This window comes from Phaenicophaeus curvirostris, chromosome 2, assembly GCF_032191515.1.
Source record: "Phaenicophaeus curvirostris isolate KB17595 chromosome 2, BPBGC_Pcur_1.0, whole genome shotgun sequence".
NCBI classification, from domain to species: Eukaryota; Metazoa; Chordata; class Aves; order Cuculiformes; family Cuculidae; genus Phaenicophaeus; species Phaenicophaeus curvirostris.
Genome location: NC_091393.1, coordinates 8636502 through 8655314, shown reverse-complemented (window position 1 = coordinate 8655314; position 18813 = coordinate 8636502). Strand labels below are relative to the sequence as shown.

At 44.4% G+C, this 18813-nt stretch overlaps 2 protein-coding genes across 10 annotated transcripts in view; one reads left to right on the top strand and one right to left on the bottom strand.

The window, feature by feature from the left end:
• The window catches only part of ANKRD6 (ankyrin repeat domain 6), a 102041-nt gene extending 86992 nt beyond the window's left edge, over window positions 1-15049 (top strand). For 7 of the 9 annotated variants that reach the window (XM_069851247.1, XM_069851254.1, XM_069851250.1 and 4 more), the window contains 10 exons: window positions 615-713; window positions 2461-2559; window positions 2784-2861; window positions 3631-3735; window positions 3954-4091; window positions 4456-4632; window positions 6646-6798; window positions 7400-7513; window positions 9250-9592; window positions 10812-15049. In XM_069851247.1, the coding sequence (XP_069707348.1) occupies window positions 615-713; window positions 2461-2559; window positions 2784-2861; window positions 3631-3735; window positions 3954-4091; window positions 4456-4632; window positions 6646-6798; window positions 7400-7513; window positions 9250-9592; window positions 10812-11383 (1878 nt within the window). In that variant the 3' untranslated portion in view covers window positions 11384-15049. The remainder of the gene's footprint in view (window positions 1-614; window positions 714-2460; window positions 2560-2783; window positions 2862-3630; window positions 3736-3953; window positions 4092-4455; window positions 4633-6645; window positions 6799-7399; window positions 7514-9249; window positions 9593-10811) is intronic. The other 2 variants (XR_011336918.1, XM_069851253.1) reach the window with 2 other exon arrangements.
• LYRM2 (LYR motif containing 2) lies at window positions 14404-17456 on the bottom strand. Its single transcript, XM_069851303.1, has 3 exons — window positions 17409-17456; window positions 15752-15892; window positions 14404-14954 (listed from the first exon to the last, which is right to left on the bottom strand). Exons 1-3 carry the CDS (start codon window positions 17451-17453, stop codon window positions 14874-14876), a joined length of 267 nt encoding a protein of 88 aa, XP_069707404.1. The 5' UTR covers window positions 17454-17456; the 3' UTR covers window positions 14404-14873.
• Window positions 17457-18813: the final 1357 nt, after the last annotated feature.

The window sequence follows — 18813 nt, the reverse complement described above, 5'->3', positions numbered from 1 at the left end:
AATCTGTCAAATGAGGTAGATTCAAGGTGACTTCAGAGAGCTTTCCTCCCATTTTATAATGTATCTAGCCTGACAAAGGGGAAAAAAATTACAAAATCCAGATGTTTTTGTCCCTGCTCAATAACAAGATGAGCAGAGGCACACAGAAACAGAATCCTGTGGGGCTCTGCTCCCAGCTCGCAATCCCAGCTGCATGCACACTCTCCCTTAAGGGGATGCTGCTCTAGCCACTACTCCTCGTATTTTCTTCATTATGTGTGACCCCGAGTGGGTTTTCCAAATCACATTGGTTTGGGATATGGAAGAACAGATTTAATGGGAAAGTGTAAATCAGGTTTGGTAGTGCAGTAAACCGGCATTTTACAATTCCAGTATTTCCCATCAGTTGTTAAAGAATTCGTACTCCCACCTTGCCTGACCCAAGCTCTCACTAAACCTTCCCACCCATTCTGGTGACTTTTGTACTGCACAGAAGACAGCATTGCTATTCAATGGAGGTGTGTGGCATTTACTGCTCTTTTTGGTTTAATAGGATTAATTCATCTCTGAACACCATGACAAGTGCAAGCTTTCTTGCTGTGATTGCCTGCTCAGAGCTTTGTTTCTGTTTGCAGGCAGGAGATACCTGTCTGCATGTGGCTGCTCGTTATAATCACTTGCCCATCATTAGGGTGCTGCTCAGTGCTTTCTGTTCTGTCCATGAAAAGAACCAGGTCAGTGCATGAACCTCATTGCGACTCTGTGCCCTTCACATATAGCTTGTTGTTGGAAAGAGGGATTCCTACGCAAGGAATCTCATTTCACTCTGTGTTTCACTGTATGACCAACTGCCTGAGCTTCTTAATGACATACCAGCCATTTATTATTTTGCCATCACGTGTGCATCATTTCTTTAAAGCATTGCCTACTTATGAAGTTTTGCAATCACATACCTCATAGAAGGGGGTTTGGGACAGAAATAGTAGTGTAGGGGTAGAGATTTGCCCTCTTGAGTCTTACCAGTTCTGTTCAGAATAGGACTGGGAAAGAGGTTCCTTCAATTTGGGGGGAGGGGGGGCATTTATTCCTCTGTCTCTAGGATTTAATGATCCTATGGCCATTACAGAAACATTGTGAAGCAAAGCTCACTGATGTTCAGGTGCTACAAAAGTGTGAATTCCTCTAGAATCCTTTTCTTTGCTGTATTTAAAAAATTGGGAAGTAAAAAGACATAAAAGTGAAGAAAATTATGCTTTAAGTTTTAAGTAATGGTCAGTCTGACCTAGGATTAATCATCCGTAGTTGTTTTATAGAGAGGTAATTGATTGCTGTACCTGTAGCGTAGCTAAACTGGGTGGTAGAAGGGGTGGACTTAATACATTAAAATTTGTTGAATCTGCTAAATTAACTGATTATTTGGTGCTTAACCACATTGTTTCATGTTCCTGGGATATTTTCCATGTGTAGTTGAGGATCATAGGATGCTTCCTGATGTGTATGTTTAAATTAAACATATTTTGTAGATAGGAGGTATTACAGCAAACAAAATAGGTTCCAGCATGTTAGATTTACTATGTAATTTTATTTGAAAATGAGTTTTTTTAACTTGCAAAATGAGCTATTGAATATTAAGATCAGCTGGTGTGAAACTGGCCCAGAAAGACACCACTTTCTTTCATTCCCCAGCACTACCCAAAGTTGTTCCATATTTGCACACAGAATGGCTTTATTTAGGAACGTGCCTCATCCTAGTTAGTAACAAGCCACAGGTGTCCACTAGTCTAGAGGAGATCTAATTTTCTGGAGACAAAGGGGACAGGAGGGCATTATAAACACCTGTCCAGTCTCCCTTAAACAGCTGCTGGCTCCGTTACTGATGCCCGTATCTGATCACAGCTGTCTTCACCTCACTGCACCAGGACAAGAGCAGGGCAGTGTGTGAGCGCTGGACCCGGGTTGCCTCCTGGCTTTAGTCCAAAACCCGTTTTCCTTGAGCAATCTCACGAAGAGAACACCAACGCTCTTGCTGCTGGTACTTATCTGATCGGGTTTGAGTAATGTGATATGCGACCACCTGCGCACCAAATAATCAGACCTCTAAAAAACTGAAAAGGGAAGGTTGTGGTGGGAAAACCGGTTCTGCTCTCAGATCTTGTATCCGTTTGCTGGCAGTAGAGCTGGGCTGCCTCCAAGCTGCATCATGTGTCACTTGGTTTAGTTAAAACAGATCACCAGCCCCTGCCTGCCTTCCTCAAAACCAGGCTGAAGTAGGTCCTTGCCCTGAAGGAGCTCCTTGGCCGCTCCTGTCCCCTTCCTCCCAAATCCATTGTTTTTTATTGACCAAGCCTTATTTAATCTCAGTTGTTGCACCAGTAAGAGTAGCCTTTCCACCTCTGAACACCCTTTGGGAAGATGCGATTTCTGCAGGGTGAGACCCAAGGATGAGTGTTACATGGTTGTTTTCTGCTTTCTAACTTGCAGGCAGGTGATACCGCACTCCATGTAGCTGCTGCTCTGAATCACAGGAAGGTGGTTAAGCTGTTGCTGGAGGCAGGGGCTGATGCATCCGTTGTCAATAATGTAAGCAGGACGTGGAGTTTCTTTCGTATTTTGTGTTAATGCAGACTCCCCTTTTAGTGTTGGTAGAAAATATTGGGTGTTAGTGTTGAATTGCATCTGGGTAAACCAAAGCAGTTAGTCACTATATTCTTGTGCACAGAGCATGTACTAACTTTGGATGGAGAAATCCTCTATATCCAGTACCTTGTGTTTTGAAGGAAATGCCATTTTTGTTTTCCTCTCAGGCAGGTCAGACCCCTCTAGAGGTTGCCAGACAGCACAATAACCCTGAGGTTGCACTCCTCCTTACTAAAGCATCACAGGTACGTTACAGATTTCTCCCTAACACATGCACATGCCTGGAGCTGAGGCCAGTTAACCTGGAGGGGCCACAACCCCTGGTCAGTCACCTCCAGCTGTGAAAGGTGCCTATGTCTCTCCCAGCATTGTGTGCTGGCCTCGGGTCTGTTGATGTGGAGCCTTTCAGCCTCCAAGTCCAGCCAGGTGTGCAGATGATGCCTCAGTACGAAGCACTGGCAGAGGTCCTGGCTGTCTCGACTGGCAAAGGACGGAGCAGCCACAGGCTCTTATTCTCTGTGGTGGCCCTGTACCCAAAAGCTCTCAGGTCATGTCCCTCTGCTGCCTGCCTCAGACTTCTCTCACCCCCCAGATGGTTGATTGCACTAGAAGATGCTTCAAAATGGGGATGAAATGGGGATAAAATATCCTGTTTGTACTCTGCTTGTATGTGTGAAATGCTACTACGCTGTTCCGGGTGGAAGGCGCATGGGAGAGCTCTCTATTCTGGTGTGAGACCAAGTGCAATCCCTGCTCTGCCACTTCTCCTTACTGTGTGTGAGAAGGGCTTGGCTTGGCAGCCAGACCAGGGGCACAGGAGGAGGCTCTCACTCCTCCAAGGGACAGCAAAGTGCCCTGATGGGCTGAGCTGTGAAAACGCTCCTCTGCTGAGGTATGAACACCCCCTTTTGTATGTTGTCTTTTAGTAGAGGTGGAAAAGGTGTGCTCTGTTGCTTGGCTTCTGTGCCAGGGAAGGACATGACATCACCGAGTAACAGTGTGATCTGCCTTCAGGTCTCGCGCTTTAACCGTGGAAGAAGCCTGAGGAAGAAGAGAGAGAAGCTGAAGGAGGAAAGGCGAGCTCAGTCAGTACCACGGGATGAAGTGGTACAGAGCAAGGTACAGCCCAGCGTTACCGTCAGCATCTGCTTTAAGGAGACAGTGTGAAAAAAACCTGTCAGGACGAAGTCTGTTTGGAGCCCTAGCTTGTGCTACTGAAGAGTTGGCCACTCGCATGTGCAGAGCAGCTTAAAACTGGGAAATTAAAAAAAAAAAAATAAAGCACCTTTTCTCCATCTGTGCAACTGCTCTGAACTCCCTGTCTTTGCCTTAAGCAGGACAGCGTGTCGCCTGCTGACGACACGCCAAGCAGCGACCAGGCACCACAGAGGAAGAGCAATCTGAAGGATGAACCCCGGTCAACCTCACCTGATCCCAAAGGGAAGAAAAGCAAAAAGAAAAAGGCAAAGGAAAAGGTATCAGTAGATGTAAAACAGCAGAGAGACACACAATGGTTGTCGAGTAAAAGTACAGGTGTCCCTTGGGTGTGTCAGCGAGTCAGGGCACCAGCCCTGCCATGATCTGGGGGCAGAGATGGTCTTCAGACAAAACCAGTTTCTGGTGGGGAAATTCTGCTGTTGAGAGTCAGACAAACTGGATTTGTGCAGAAGTCTGGTTATTGTCTTGACAGACACCAAGGCTGTCGCCAGCCGCTGCAGCTGGATTGCTGTTCTAATCAAGTTTTTGCTGTAATTGTCACAATGGATTTGTCCTGTTCCCACCAGGACTGGTTTACAGGGGGCTCGTAAATAGGGAAAATGTTGTCTGTATTTTATGCAGGTTTCAGCACTCTCGGACCCCATCTCCCCCGCCGATCAGCAGACACTCCCTCGGCCCCAGCAAAACGTGCCTAAGCGCAGAAGTAAACATCACTGCTCCTCTCCACCCCCTCCCCACGAGGTCCGAGCCTACCAGCTGTACACGCTCTACAGAGGAAAGGATGGGAAGGTGATGCAGGTGAGCCAGCTGCTGCCCTCCTGGAGGGAGACACAGGGAGCAGCACTTGGAGCTGGGGGACAGTTAGCTAAGGGATAGAAACTGCATTTGATTAACTGCACCCCCATGTGTATGAAATCATGACTGTGGATTTGTTTCCCTTGCTTGGGCTTCAGCTGCATTTTGGCCTAACGTGTAGTAAACAATAAGCTGGTTTTGTACGGGTTAAAGACAACATACTTAATGAGTTCTGATCCCTTTTTGCAGATAAGGCCTGAACAGTAATTGGAAATAACACTGGAACTTCTATAATACACTTTGAAATATTAAGATTTTCAGCAGAAAATGCAAAGAGCTTGGACAATGACAATAAAAGAAAGCTCTGTGTGAGCACTGAAGCTTGCTACCTAAACCAAGAGCTTGAGTACGCTCAATACATTCTGTTTCAATTCTGTTTATTGCAACGTGTCTTCAGGAGTTCTAGGACTACTGGAGACAGTAATGGTACAGAAACTGGTTCACAAATAAATCAGAAGCTATCGGCTTATGTGTATATATTCTGATTTAGAGACTGATCTTTTACTCCACTCAGTTTATTTTATTCCACAAGTATTTACTAGTACATATTTATAAAAGGGCAGTAAAACAGTCAACAAATCACCCTGTAGACACTGTAAACTTCTATACTATTTCTTTCTTAATATTGCCCTCCTCTGGGAGGTCAATCCTTAGCTTCTTGTTTCCTTAGCTTCTCACATCCATCCACCAGTTAATTAAGAAATTCAGCAGATTCTGAAGATCACTCAAGTCAGACTTCAAAGGTTTTACTGGCCAATATCTTGCTGTATGATTCTTGGGAAATTTCCAGACTTGGACACTAGGGATTATCCTAATGCAGACATCGGGAAGGATGGAGAATCTTTCATATGTTAAAAGGAGTATCTCCCCGCCCCTAGGGTCTGACGGTAGGAGGATGGGCCAGTAGGAAGGGCTTGGGGAGCAGGAAGAAATGTGCGGAGAGCAGATAGGATTTGTATACAGAATTTATATACAAAGATGAGCTTAATAGAGCTAGACTCCCTTATAGGGTTTCCTGAAATACATGACACTTCTCTTTCCTTTTCTTTTTTTTCTGTCTGTCTTGTTTGATGCCCTCAGGCCCTGAATAACAAACAGGATTTCTTAAGTACATGTATTTCTAAAGCTCTCTGTAGTGGTCTGCAAACCACCCACCTTGCCCTGCCAAGGGAATAACCCCAGTGTTTTTATGATTGTGAACCAGTACAGCAGGGCCAGAGGAGAGAGGGAGGCTCCTCTGCAGACTGATTGAGAGCAGCTGCTTTGGGCTCCTGACTCACCCGCAAGGTTTCTGATTGCAGAGGAAGCTGATGAGGACTAGCTGTCCTTGCTTAAGGGAGCCTTTTGTGACCATCTCTCTGAGAGATTTCAGCCCAGTCGGTGCAGCTCCCCGCGCAGAGGAGCCTTGGGACGCTCACCCAAGTCAGAGGCAGGCAGTGATGTGCACAGCAGATAAGGATCAGCTGAGGTGCCAGCAGGGTGAAGGCTGAGAGGAGCAGCGGGACCTTTTCATACAGTACAAGAAGAAAAAAAAGAGCACATTGTCGGCATTAGGTTAAAAAACAAATGCCCACAAACCCACACACATTCACAAAGCCAGATTTTTTGTACAACTCAGAATTACAGCATCAAGATGTGGGTATTGGGCTGTAATGCGGTATCCCCGCATACAGCACACAGAACCATGGCGTGCGTGATCAGAGCTCATTGCCGTTTGTAGCCCCAGTGAAATCAACCATGCTGTGAGTTAGGATGTGCCCGTATAAATCAGATCAATCCTTTTCTAGTCTGTGCTTTTTCAACTCGTTGGCTGAGCTGCTGTAAGATGTTATCAGGAGGGTGAGTACAGGTCATGGTACAGAAGAGCCCAAGACTGACTCAGGGAGGCCGTGATAATGTTCTAAGTGCACTAAGAGGATAGCGGGATGCAGCAAGTAAATGTATTTCTTCTTTCAGGCACCCATAAATGGATGTCGTTGTGAGCCTCTGATAAATAAACTGGAGAATCAGCTGGAGGCAACGGTGGAAGAGATAAAAGCTGAGTTTGGGACAGTACAAGATAAGATGAATGTTAAACTGGGCCAGATGGAAAGTAAAACTCAACATCAAGTAAGAATATGACCCAGAGGTCTGCTTGCCCACATGACTATTAGAAACATATCCTAAGCTTAAGGAGTATTTTCATTGTTATGATTCATTTATTGCTTCTTATGTTGTAAAACCTAACCTGAAATCTAATACTCGAGACCAGGGAACTGTGACATTCCACAGGGATCTAATGTTGCAGACCAAGAAAAACATATTTAATGTGTTTTCTTGAGAAAAATGTATTTAATGTGTTAAGTGGCTTCAGGTGCTTCTTTAGATAATAAATCTAAACTGCTTGAGGCCCTAAGAGGGAAACTTAAAGACAGAAGGCAGTCCTACAGCTGGTCGGTTCATAATTGTAAAAATCCCTCTTGCTGAGCTCTGTTTGCACTGAGATCCAAGATCCTCTATATTTTATTTTTATTTTTAATGTAATTGTTATTCATTAATAATTTGGTGATTGTGCCCCTTTGCAAGCTACATCTAATTGTAGTTGGCAGCATTCCTAGAAATGAAGACTGAAAGACAGACTGTACTTTGGCTTACAAGGTTCACAGATGGGGGGGTTGTTTGTTTTTTTAACATAATCATCTCAGCTAAATTGTGGATTTTTTTTCCACAGCTCCGTGTTTTAGACAAGCTTATGGCTGAGCGGCTGTCTGCAGAGAGAACGGAGTGTCTGCATCGCCTGCAGCAGCACACCGAGCTGGAGAAAAACGAGGGGGAGAAGCGGCAGGTAGGGCTGGAGATGGCTACTGCCGGTTAGCTCAGACGGATCAGCTCAAGAGCTTCGTTAGAGCAGGCAGAGAGAATATGGGAGATCTCACCTGTTGAAACGGGCAAAAGAGCTTCAAAGACCAAGTTATTCCTATTCACTGCCTTATTCTCTAAGCTAAATTGATAAAGCTTTTGCATTAGAAATGGGGAATGTGAAGTCCAGTCTCACAGTTACAATTTAATCTGGTGGGTCTGAATTGTGGGATCTATAACAAGTACCTTTTTTCTAACATAGCATTTTGCAAAAATTCCTACTGCTAAGTTTTTAACAGTTGTGTTTTCAGCTTTTGCTTCATTAAAGGACATCTGCAGGAACATCTGCAAATAGTAACAAAGGCTTAAAATCTGTGTTGTTCCTTCTACTTCTCATCCATTTGGTTGTGTGTCCTGGGAATGTCCCCCTTCTTTGTCTGATTTTTTTTCCTCCATGTATTAAACGGCTGCAGTTTTTCATCCTGACTTTGGCAGCAGCACACCATCTCCAAGCTCTGTGTTACTGCAAATAGGCAAGTTCTCTTTGTATGCTCGTTTAACCAGCGTTACAAGAATGACTTATCCCTTAGAAATCCAGTTCTCACCCTTCTAGTTTCTACAAAACTCACCATTAAAACATGCTAAGAAATTTGTGTTTCTCCACTTACACAGGTAAATTTAAAATACAATTCATTTTCTCATTATTGGTATTATTCTAAGAACTGAGAAACACACTTTGTACCAGTAAAATGTCATGACTTCTTTTAAGGCCCTGCCAAGTCCCTGTTAAAAGGCTGGGAGCTGTGATAATCCCAGCGTAAACTACTGATCAAGAGACTTTGATCTAACATTCGCAGAACACTTCTCTCCAAAGAACTTAACAAACCATGGCAGCTTTAGTTTTTATTTCATAGTAAGAGACATAAATATTCTGTTGGCTTCTGAATGTCTGAGCTTGTGCTCCATCTCCCTGTAATCTCCATTTAAGAAATGAGATACTGGAGCAGAGCATCAGGTGAATTAAAAACACCATTAAGCAATATCAGCTGTTCCTGTTCTAATTGAAACTACTGGAAAAACTGATTTGGGCTTTACTACATGCATGGACTAATTGTCCATGTGCACAGTAGGGCCTGACCTAAAGTCACGATGTTATATGAACAAGAGGGTAAAAAACCTACTCATATTTTAATTGATTACTAGCAAATGCCTCTGCATCTGACACTTATTAAGTACCTTGTGATCTGAAAGCTGTTGGTAATTTATCATTTAGCATTGGACTCATCACTGAATGAACAGAGGAGCAGAGGTGGATAATGGTATAAAGCTGCGTTCCAGAGGTGTAATTTTAATTTCACTCTTAGAAGATGGCAGCTTTGACCACACATGACATTCCTTGCACCTAGAAAGTACTGTTGATTGTATGATTACAGATATCAGCTTTGATGAGAGAACTTAGAGTTGCATTTGAGGTAGCGCATTGAAAACTAAGAGGCGATGGACTGAAGAGGGTGCCTTTCATTAGCTAATGCATAGTTCCTCATCTTTTCTGATTTGCAGTCCTTTAAATATTCCCAGTGGCAACACACATATCTGCACAGGGACCCTAAACCCACAGATACTAAGACTTGCTTACCTTTGTCCCTGCCACATATCCTCAGCAGCCCAGGAACCATGGGATCTAATCACAGGATCTTCTAATTTACAGTCTCTTTCTCATAGAATTCCTTGGTTGATGAGCTGAAGACTTGGTGCATGTTGAAGATTCAGAATCTGGAGCTCAAGCTTTCTGGAGATTCCAGGTCATCAAGACCAAAATCAACTTTGTCCACTTGTGAGTCTCTCACTGAGACCCTGGATACTGAGAACAACCCCCACAGCGCCAAGGACTGTAAAGCCAACCAGCCCATGCTGCAGTCAGAGGGCTCCCACCAGCATTCCTACCCCACGCTCCCAAATAGCCTCTCAGAAGATGGAGGAAGGAGTAGAGTCCAGATGCCAGAACAGAGCTTTGGGCAACATTTTTGCATTCAACAAGATGGTGCATCAGGCACAACCTTGTCAGGTAATGGGTGTCATATTCATTAAAAGGCAAGCTAATTAAATGAGATATACTTGTATTAATACTGGAAGTAGTAGTAATTCTGGCTGTGTGCTTTCCCTCATCCATATGCATCATGTCTTGAGATTAGAATACACTTCAAGGCAGCTGCTGAGAATAATGTAAGACATGGTTGGGTGGAATTCCAGTGGCTCTTCCCGATGCTTCCATGTCACTGTAGCTTTGAAGCCAAGTCCTTTGATGCTCTGAATAACACTGTTATCTGAAATTTCTCCAGTTTCCCAGTGAGCATTGCTCCCACCCCATTGTCTGTCAGGACAATGTGCAGATTATCCAACATCTACTGAAGAAAGTATTGTATTTAGTGCTTTTCAGATTTACAGAACCTAGAATGATGGAGTACAAGCATGTGAACATTTCCCTTGTTAATATTCAAACTGTGAGGATAAAGGATCAGCCTCTCACTTTTTTCCTCTTTCCTTGAACCAAGGTCTGTTTAATTATTATTTATTTGACAAGAACAAAACTAGGTGAGAACGTTCAGGCCCATTCAGGGATCATGGCCACTCAAAATATGGAAGTTCTTGGTTCAAGTCACCGGTCTGTGCTTGGCCAGGGAAGCTATTGAGGAAAAAAGCAACGGACAGAATTCCCAGCTCTCCAAAGCCAAGGAGAACACTATCAAAGCCCTGGGCTCCTGTAAAATATTGTATATGCCCCCTCCAAACACTGTGCAAAATGAACAGATGTGGACATGCAGACTGCATCAGAGGAGAAAGGCAGAAGACTACACAGGAGTTCTCGTGGCAGCAGGAGTGTGAGTGACGCTGCATTAAAGAATTCAGAAACATTATAATATGTTATCTTTCTAAAATTAGTGGGGCTTCAATTCTTGTAGAAGCAGGGAGTTGATAAATATCAGCAGACATAAACTATTTTGGGAATCTATCCTGATCTTTGTTAAACATCCTTTGGTTGTTGTCAGTCTGTAGTCCCACAGCCACAATTCAGTGCCCCTCTGTCCAAGCCTTTTCTCTTTTAGTGACGCTTTATTATATCACCTGGCTCTGAAGATGTAATGAATTTATACACACCCCTACAGTGTAAGACACAGCATGGTACGTGGGGAACCACGTCATTCATCAAGCAATGAGAATTTCTGAATGCTAAAATAATTGCTCAGAGCTTTTCTAAATAGATGTGTATATATCTTATTCTGTAGGTACAGAGCAACAGTTAATTGTCAGTGGACCAGTTTCTTCTGCCCCTGCTCAAGACGTGAGGCCAAAGGACAGAGCAGTTGGTGCCAGCATGTTCCACAGGTTCCAGCAGGAGCTGCCCTCCTGCGAGCTTGTGGGCTCCAAATTAAGACATGTTAAGGTTCAGACGGCTTCGCAGCCCTCAACTGAACCTGCGAAGACTGAGCCACAGAGCGGCTACTTCATTGACAAGGGAACTCAGACAAAGAAGTCCAGCAAAAGCGGGCAGACAAGGCACAAAGCTGCACACCACACCGGGGCACAGCAGAGCCAGGAGCAGCCACCCTCAGCTCTGCCTGCGGGACAGCCGCCTGCCCCTCTGCTCAAAGACACGTCTCAGGCCCTGGAGATAACACAGTACTTCTTTGAGGCTGTTTCCACACAGATGGAGAAGTGGTACGAACGGAAGATAGAAGAAGCCCGGTGCCAAGCTAATCAGAAGGCACAGCAAGACAAGGCTGCGCTCAAGGAGTATATCAAAAGCTTAGAAGAGGAGCTCAGCAAGTTAAGGACTAAGGTGCAGAAAGAGAGCTAGCATCTACCAAGCGGATAAAGACAAGCAATGGGACTTATTTTGGAACCTGCTGTATGGGAATCTGGACTATTGATAGATATCTATATATATTTGTAGTGCCTGTTATAACCAAACAGAATACTCTTTTTTTCAGGAGTAGAAATAACTTTGGAAACTCCAGAACTGAGGAGAATTCGTATGCAGACTGTACTGATCACAATGAGATGCTGCAGATTAGATCCTTCGTTAATTTCCAAAAGTCCGTTAAATATTGCACTCTCAATTTCCAGGTGCTGCTTGGAAGACAAACTGCATTAGAAACCAAAACTTTTATCTGAGGAGGGAATTTCCTTATTTCCACATAGGTCATGCGTGGCTAGAGGGTTCTACTGTATGCTACGTGCAAACACACAGCGATGTCAATACCAAAATAAATCCAGGGTGTTTGAGATCTTTGGACAGAAATTCCTTCGTGATGAAGGGCTAGTGATACCATTTCAGATACTCCCCACCACCTCTCTTTAGTCAGTGGAGAGAAGCTACAGAACCAATTCGAATGACAAGCCTGCGTAGGCTTCCAGCAGGGAGAGGCCAGGCTCCCACAGAGTGAGATGCGAAGGCGCATCACCCACTTAGCCTTTCTTTTGGTTTTACATTATTAAAACAAATGCTAAATGAGATTTGTCTTTTTTTGATGGTGCCGTGGTTGGAAAGGTCCTTGTGGTCACATGGTGTTGGGGCCATACTCAAGTAATCTGACTGAGAAATTTTGTTCAGGGGATAGGTGGCAGATAATTTACCATAACCATGCTCTACTCATTAGGTGTAATTTTTACATAAAACCTTTCTTCCTTCAAGCAGCAAATGGCTTAATTCTTTACTGCTGAAGAAACTTGAAAAAGTCCTTTGTCTAAAGCTTTGCAAGCTTCTGCTCAAATGTTTCTTTTTCTGCGGAGTCAGGATTTTCTCCCAGACACCTTGTCCAGACTGTCTTCCTTTGTTCCTCTGAATAATTCCTCTCTGATTTTCCCTTGTATGCTTAAAGAGGGAGGTGGGGCCCTGGTGATTCTGTAGGTCTCAGGACTGGTTCCACCAGCAGTCCCACAAAATAGAACTCAACGACATTTTAAAGTTTTTATGGGTGAGCAGTGTTATAAAATCAAAACTTGCAGTACCAGTGTCGTCCAGGCTGACAGAATCCAAATAAACCAGAGGCACCATCACTCATTGCATCTGCTCCCCTTTAGGGCTTCCTCCTTAAACCCCTGAGAAGGCTCCATCAGATTCTGTTAGAAAAGTAAGTGTATTTGACAGGTCATGACAGAACTGTTCAAAGACAGGTAAAACGCAGGATAGTACTGTTATGCTAAGGAGTGAAGAGATATTTTTTTTTGTACTGAAGAGCTCTAAAATCAATTCAAAATACTTTACAGAGTTGAAGATACCATTAAGTAATTAGTAATTAAGCTTTTGTCTTCTTAGCAGATGTATAAAGTGAAGAAAATTGTATTATATAACAATACTTTTAAAGTTCCTATTAATACACTATCAAGACAAAAAAAGTACATCTGCGGTTATGGAAATAGTAGTTTTATTGCTCTGACTTCCATAGTCTAACATAGACGCTTTCGTACGTTTACAGTTCTGTTTCAGCTACTGTAGGACTGCAGAAGCATGTGATTTAAGTTTTGTATCACCTTGATGAAGTCGAATGCTTTGCCAAGCAATTAAACCAAGTGTTGCTCGGAAGTCTGTGGTGGCATGTTTTCCAGCCAGAGAAAACGGACTAAACCCCCTCACTTGACTGAGAAATTTGACTTGGACTTTGAAACTTTTCTGTTTGTGGCTATAAAACATGGAAATGGGGTCTGCCCTACCCAGGTAGCCATTGGAACAGTAATTTAAGACAGTAACTTGGATGTAGAGTACAGTTTTCAGAGATTTTTCTGAAGCCAGCAAGTGCACTGTAATAAAAAGGGAGGCATTTTCTGCTAATTCCTTACTGCTTCCCTCCGTGGTCCTCCCTCCTTCAAAATTACTAGAGTTAAAGGAATTCCTTACAAAATACTTGTATTATCTACCTTTCTCTGAGCACACACCTGGAGGAAATACACCTACCCTAGCAGACTGCGCCTCGACTCCCAAAGGCTTGTGGCAGGCAAGCAGTTGTCTCTTGACAAGCCCAGAGAGCAGCAGAGGCGATGGGCAGCAGCACTCAGGAGATCAGGGACTGGCCAGGGCATTACCTGTCAAAGCCCAGTTCCTAGGTGATATGGCCACAACCTAGAAATGTACAGACTGGAGTCAAAGGTCTGATGCAGACTTGGGGTCTGAATGGAAAGCAGTGTGATAAGTCAGCAGGGTTAAGTCTCTTAAGGATCAGTAATCTGAAGGGAGAGGGAAGGCTGCACGTGAGAACAAGTCGACATAGATTACAGCTTTTTATAGGCAAAGTTCCTTTCTAAACAACATTTTCTGGTAATGTGAAAAATAAGTCCGCAACGCACTGGTGTTCTAACAGTGTATTCTATCAGAAAATTTAAACAGAATTTAGACTTTTTGAAATAACATAGTTAGGCATATTTTTCATTGACTGATTAACAGTGAAGTCGGAGAGGGAAAGGTTCCTGCATCAATTGAAACCACCACCTCAACTGTGGGCACCGTCTGGCTAGTCAGGTATCTATCTTATCTACTCTTGTCTGGCTATTTGTGGTGAGAAAAACCCAGACTCATTCCTGGCATTTTTTAATTGTACAGCGAAAAAAATACTGCGGTTTACAGGAAGGTACAAACAGTTGCAAGCTGACAATTAAAAGTGGAGCAATATGACATTTGGAAGAACAGATCACAACATTCATGGTTGGTATTTTCTATTTGTATTTCTACCTTATATTAAATACTAACTTGAAGTTATTATACTTCCTGTAAAATCATGTGATAATTATTTCTGCAGTTAAAATCTCTCATTTTCATATATAAAGGATTCTCTTTGAAATTTTATTCAATGACAACTGAAAATCCACATCAAACACAAAAGATTTTCTTAATGTTGTATCATGTTTATTTGTTCTGGGCCTGTTTATTTATCCCAAATGCTTTTTTAACCCCCAAATCTTGGTAAAAATCGTTGTCACAGTAGAGAAAGAGCTGTTACCACTATTAATGTTACCACTTAAGAGCTGCCACAACAGAAAAAAAGACAAAATAATCTGGCTTGTGTTTATTTTCCATTTCCCTGGCATTACACTGCTACTGTAATGTTTGGTGCTTTCTGCTTTTCCCAGTGCACATGCTGCATCACCCATTCAGTCTTTAAAGTCCTTTATGTCTGAGTGATTTCCACACAAGAAGAGGAAGGGGAAAAAACAAACAAACCCCTCCACCATGGCAGATTCTACCTTCAAGCATCACCAGGTTGTTAGCAAAGGCCACTATTACAACCACATTCCGGAAATAACAACTGCTTTTGTTCACAGCAGATGAAGTCCAGTTGACAACAAAATTAAGATCAGGATTTTGCCAGCTTAAGTGTTCTTTCAAGTTCCCGAAGTTGCATGTTGCCTTGAGTAATCATCATCTTGATTGCATCCTGTAAAATAAAATGGAATCCACTGAACTGAACATCTGTACAGGTTTTGCACAAGCACGCAGATTTTAACACATTAAAATCGATACAATTCTTAACAGCACTGTTGAGATCTATTTCTTTCTGTGAAGGAATGTTACAGTCACTGAGATGGTTAAAAACCAGGCGAATAAATAAATTCATTTTGTCCAATTCCTTAATGATGTGTTTTGGGGCTAGTTCCATCTTTGCTTTAAAACTCAGTTTCGAGCTGGATTCAAACTCCTAATGATGATTTCTTTAGGACTGTGTGTCTACCACCTTTGCAATAAGTAGTGGCAACTACATGCAGGCCTTAAGAAGAGCAACAATTTACAGAAAAAGTGTTTTGAGAGATGTTTCTCTTGATATTAGAACTGGACACAATGCTCCAGGTGGGGTCTCACAATAGAGGAATAGAGGGGCAGAACCACCTCCCTCGCCCTGCTGGCCATGCTTCTTTTGATGCAGCCCAGGATACTGTTGGCCTTTTGGGCTGCGAGCACATATTGCTGGCTCATGTCGAGCTTGTAAAGTAAGCAGCATTTGTTTGAGTTTCAGATTTTTTAGTCCAGATTATTATCTGAAAATCAGAGAAATGTCACTACCACTAACAGAGGAGATAACATTTAGAAATGTTGGATTATGTCTTCACACAAATCCACCTTAAGAGACATCAGTAACAGCAGACTTCCTACCAGTCTAGAACTCACACTGTACAGTGTAGTGCACCAATGATTGCTGACAGCAGGTGCTTGGGGCTGTGGGTTCTCAGTCCTTACCTCTTCTGTAGCATCCTTATTTCTCCTGAATTCCTCCCTGGCCCAGTCCTTTAAATAGCGTCGATCTGCTTCAGCAGGGACATCGCGGATGGCCCGCAGGATCTTCCTGTACAATTGCAGAACCTGCTGGCGCCTCAGGAACTGTGAAGGAGAGAGGAACAGGCTGTAGGCTGTTCCCTCAGCAGCTTCGATTGCTTCAAGGAACACAAACAAATGTAAAGTTCCCCATTGCCTTTTCTGGAGGATCTCACAGAATCACAGAATAGTTTGGGTTGGAAGGGACATTAAAGCCCATCCAGTTCCAACCCCCCTGCCATGGGCAGGGACACCTCCCACCAGACCAGGCTGCCCAAGGCCCCATCCAACCTGGCCTCGAACACCTCCAGGGATGGGGCAGCCACAGCTTCCCTGGGCAACCTGTGCCAGTGCCTCACTGCCCTCAGCATGAATGTCTAGTCTAAATCTGCCCCTCTCCAATTTAAAGCCACTCCCCCTTGTCCTATCACTCTATCTCTCCAAGCCTTTGTAAAAAGTCCCTCACCAGCTTTCTTGTAGCCCCTTCAGGTACTAGAAGGTCGCTATAAAGTCTCCTTGGAGCCTTCTCTTTTCCCACACCTGTCCACTACTAAATCACATCCCTGAGCACCTCATCTACCCGCTTTTAAACACCCCAGGGTTGGTGACTCCACCAGCTCCCTGGGCAGCCTCTGCCTGATGGGAGAGAAACTCATTCACTGCTAAAATATGGAAAAGGACAAAGCCTTCGAAGCAAACGCAATAATACTTTTACTTTGCAATTCAGCGCTGAAACAGATGCCCTTCTAGAAAAGAATCACAGAATCATAGAATAACTAGGTTGGAAGAGACCCACCGGATCATCGAGTCCAACCATTCCTATCAAACACTAAACCATGTCCCTCAGCACCTCGTCCACAGTGTCTTAAACACCTCCAGGGAAGGTGACTCAACCACCTCCCTGGGCAGCCTCTGCCAGTGCCCAATGACCCTTTCTGTGAAGAATTTTTTCCTAATGTCCAGGAAAAAGGCATCCCACCTCACAAAAGCAGTGGGTATATATATAATTTTAGACACAGGACCGTGTAAATCCTCAAAGAATGTTTATTTTTCAAGTTACCCAACGACATCTGGAGATTCCTTTCAGGTTCTCTCCTGACCTAAAACAGTTACGTCTTACAAGACAACTAACCATATCAATAAATTCTTGAAACTGTAAGAGAGTGTTTATTCTTTCAGGTTATTTATCCACGTCTGGAGGTTGTCTGTATCTCTTGATACAAGACAGATTTGTATGATGAGATAATTAAACATCAAACAGCTGCTGCAAAACTTAACAATTAATTCTCACACGCATAAACCTTCTGGGGAAGAAATTGTTCCTAATATCCGATATAAATCCTTCCTGGTGCAACCTGAGGCCATTCCCTCTCCTCCCACCGCCTGCCACTCGGGGGAAGAGACCGACACCCGCCTCCAAGCCTCCTTCCCGGCAGAGAGCGATAAGGTTTCCCCTCACCCTCCTCTCTCCAGGCTGAACACCCGCAGTTCCTCGGATTAAACCGAGCTCTACTTTATCTCAAGCGAAAAGCGCTCTGCTTTTTGTGCGGCTAACTTCTCCTTCTATCACGCCCGCTCGTACCTGCTTCAGGCTCAGAGCCCCCGGCGGGAGGCGCCCGGCGGCCATTTTGGGAGGGGGCGGGGGCGATGGCGCGCGGCCCCGCCCCTCGCGCCCCGGGCGGCCATGTTAGGAGGGGCGGGCATGGCGCGGGGGGGCGGCCGTGTTCAGGGGGCAGCAGGGGTTGTGCCCCTGTGCTCAGCACTGGTGAGGCGGGTCCTCCGGTCCTGTGCGTCAGTTGTGGGCCCCTCGCCGCGAGAAAGACATGGAGGCTCTGGAGGGTGTCCAGAGAAGAGCGATGAAACTGGTGAAGGGGCTGGAGAACAAGTGAGGAGCGGCTGAGGGAGCTGGGGTTGTTTAGCCTGGAGAAGAGGAGGTTGAGGGGAGACCTCATTGCTCTCTACAACTACCTGAAAGGAGGTTGTAGAGAGGAGGGAGCTGGCCGCTTCTCCCAAGGGACAGGGGACAGGACAAGAGGCAATGGCCTCAAGCTCTGCCAGGGGAGGTTCAGACTGGATATCAGGAAAAAATTTTTCACAGAAAGGGTCGTCAGGCACTGGCAGAGGCTGCCCAGGGAGGTGGTTGATTCACCATCCCTGGAGATGTTTAAAAGACAGGCAGATGAGGTGCTCAGGGGTATGGTTTAGTGGCAGGTAGGAATGATTTGACTTGATGATCCAAGAGGTCTTTTCCAACCTAGTGATTCTATAACTGCCTAAAAGGAGGTTGTAGAGGTGGGTCTCTTCTCCTGGGTGGCAGGTGAGAGGATGAGAGGGAATGGCCTCGAGGTGTGTTGGGGAAGTTTGGACTGGACATGGTGAAAAATTTCTTCACAAAAAGTTCTCAGGCACTGGAACTGCCTAGGAGCGTGGTTGAATTCCCATCCCTGGAGATGTTTAAAAGGCAGGTAGATGAAGTGCTCAGGGATATGCTTGAGGAGTGCAGGGCAGCTGAGTTTGATGATCTCAAAGGTCTCTTCCAACCCTGTGATACTAAGGAACACGGGTGCCCACAGCCCAGCCCTGCACTCCCCCACCAGAACCGAGCTGTCCCCTGGGCACCAGGGGTGTGGGAATGTGGGAGCAGCAAGAGGCAGCAGGCACTGGCAAAATCAGAATGTGGGGCATTAGTGTTCCCGTCCTGTTCTATTTCTCCCAAGTAATAAGCCACACACTTGCCATTAAGGGAGGGGTTGGTGGAAAGCCTATGTGAAGGCCTAATGTAGCTGTAAGATTCATATATTTACTGTAGGATCAAATAAAAATGTGGAAGCCACCAGACCAATTCTAAGACACTAAGCTACCTTTTTTATCATTTTAAATACTTGCAAGCCCTGCCCAAACACATCATTGTTGCTAACAGTACAAGGCACTGAGAGTTTTTTTTAGCACAGATGTGGCAATAAAGGTCAACCCTGAATACCACCACA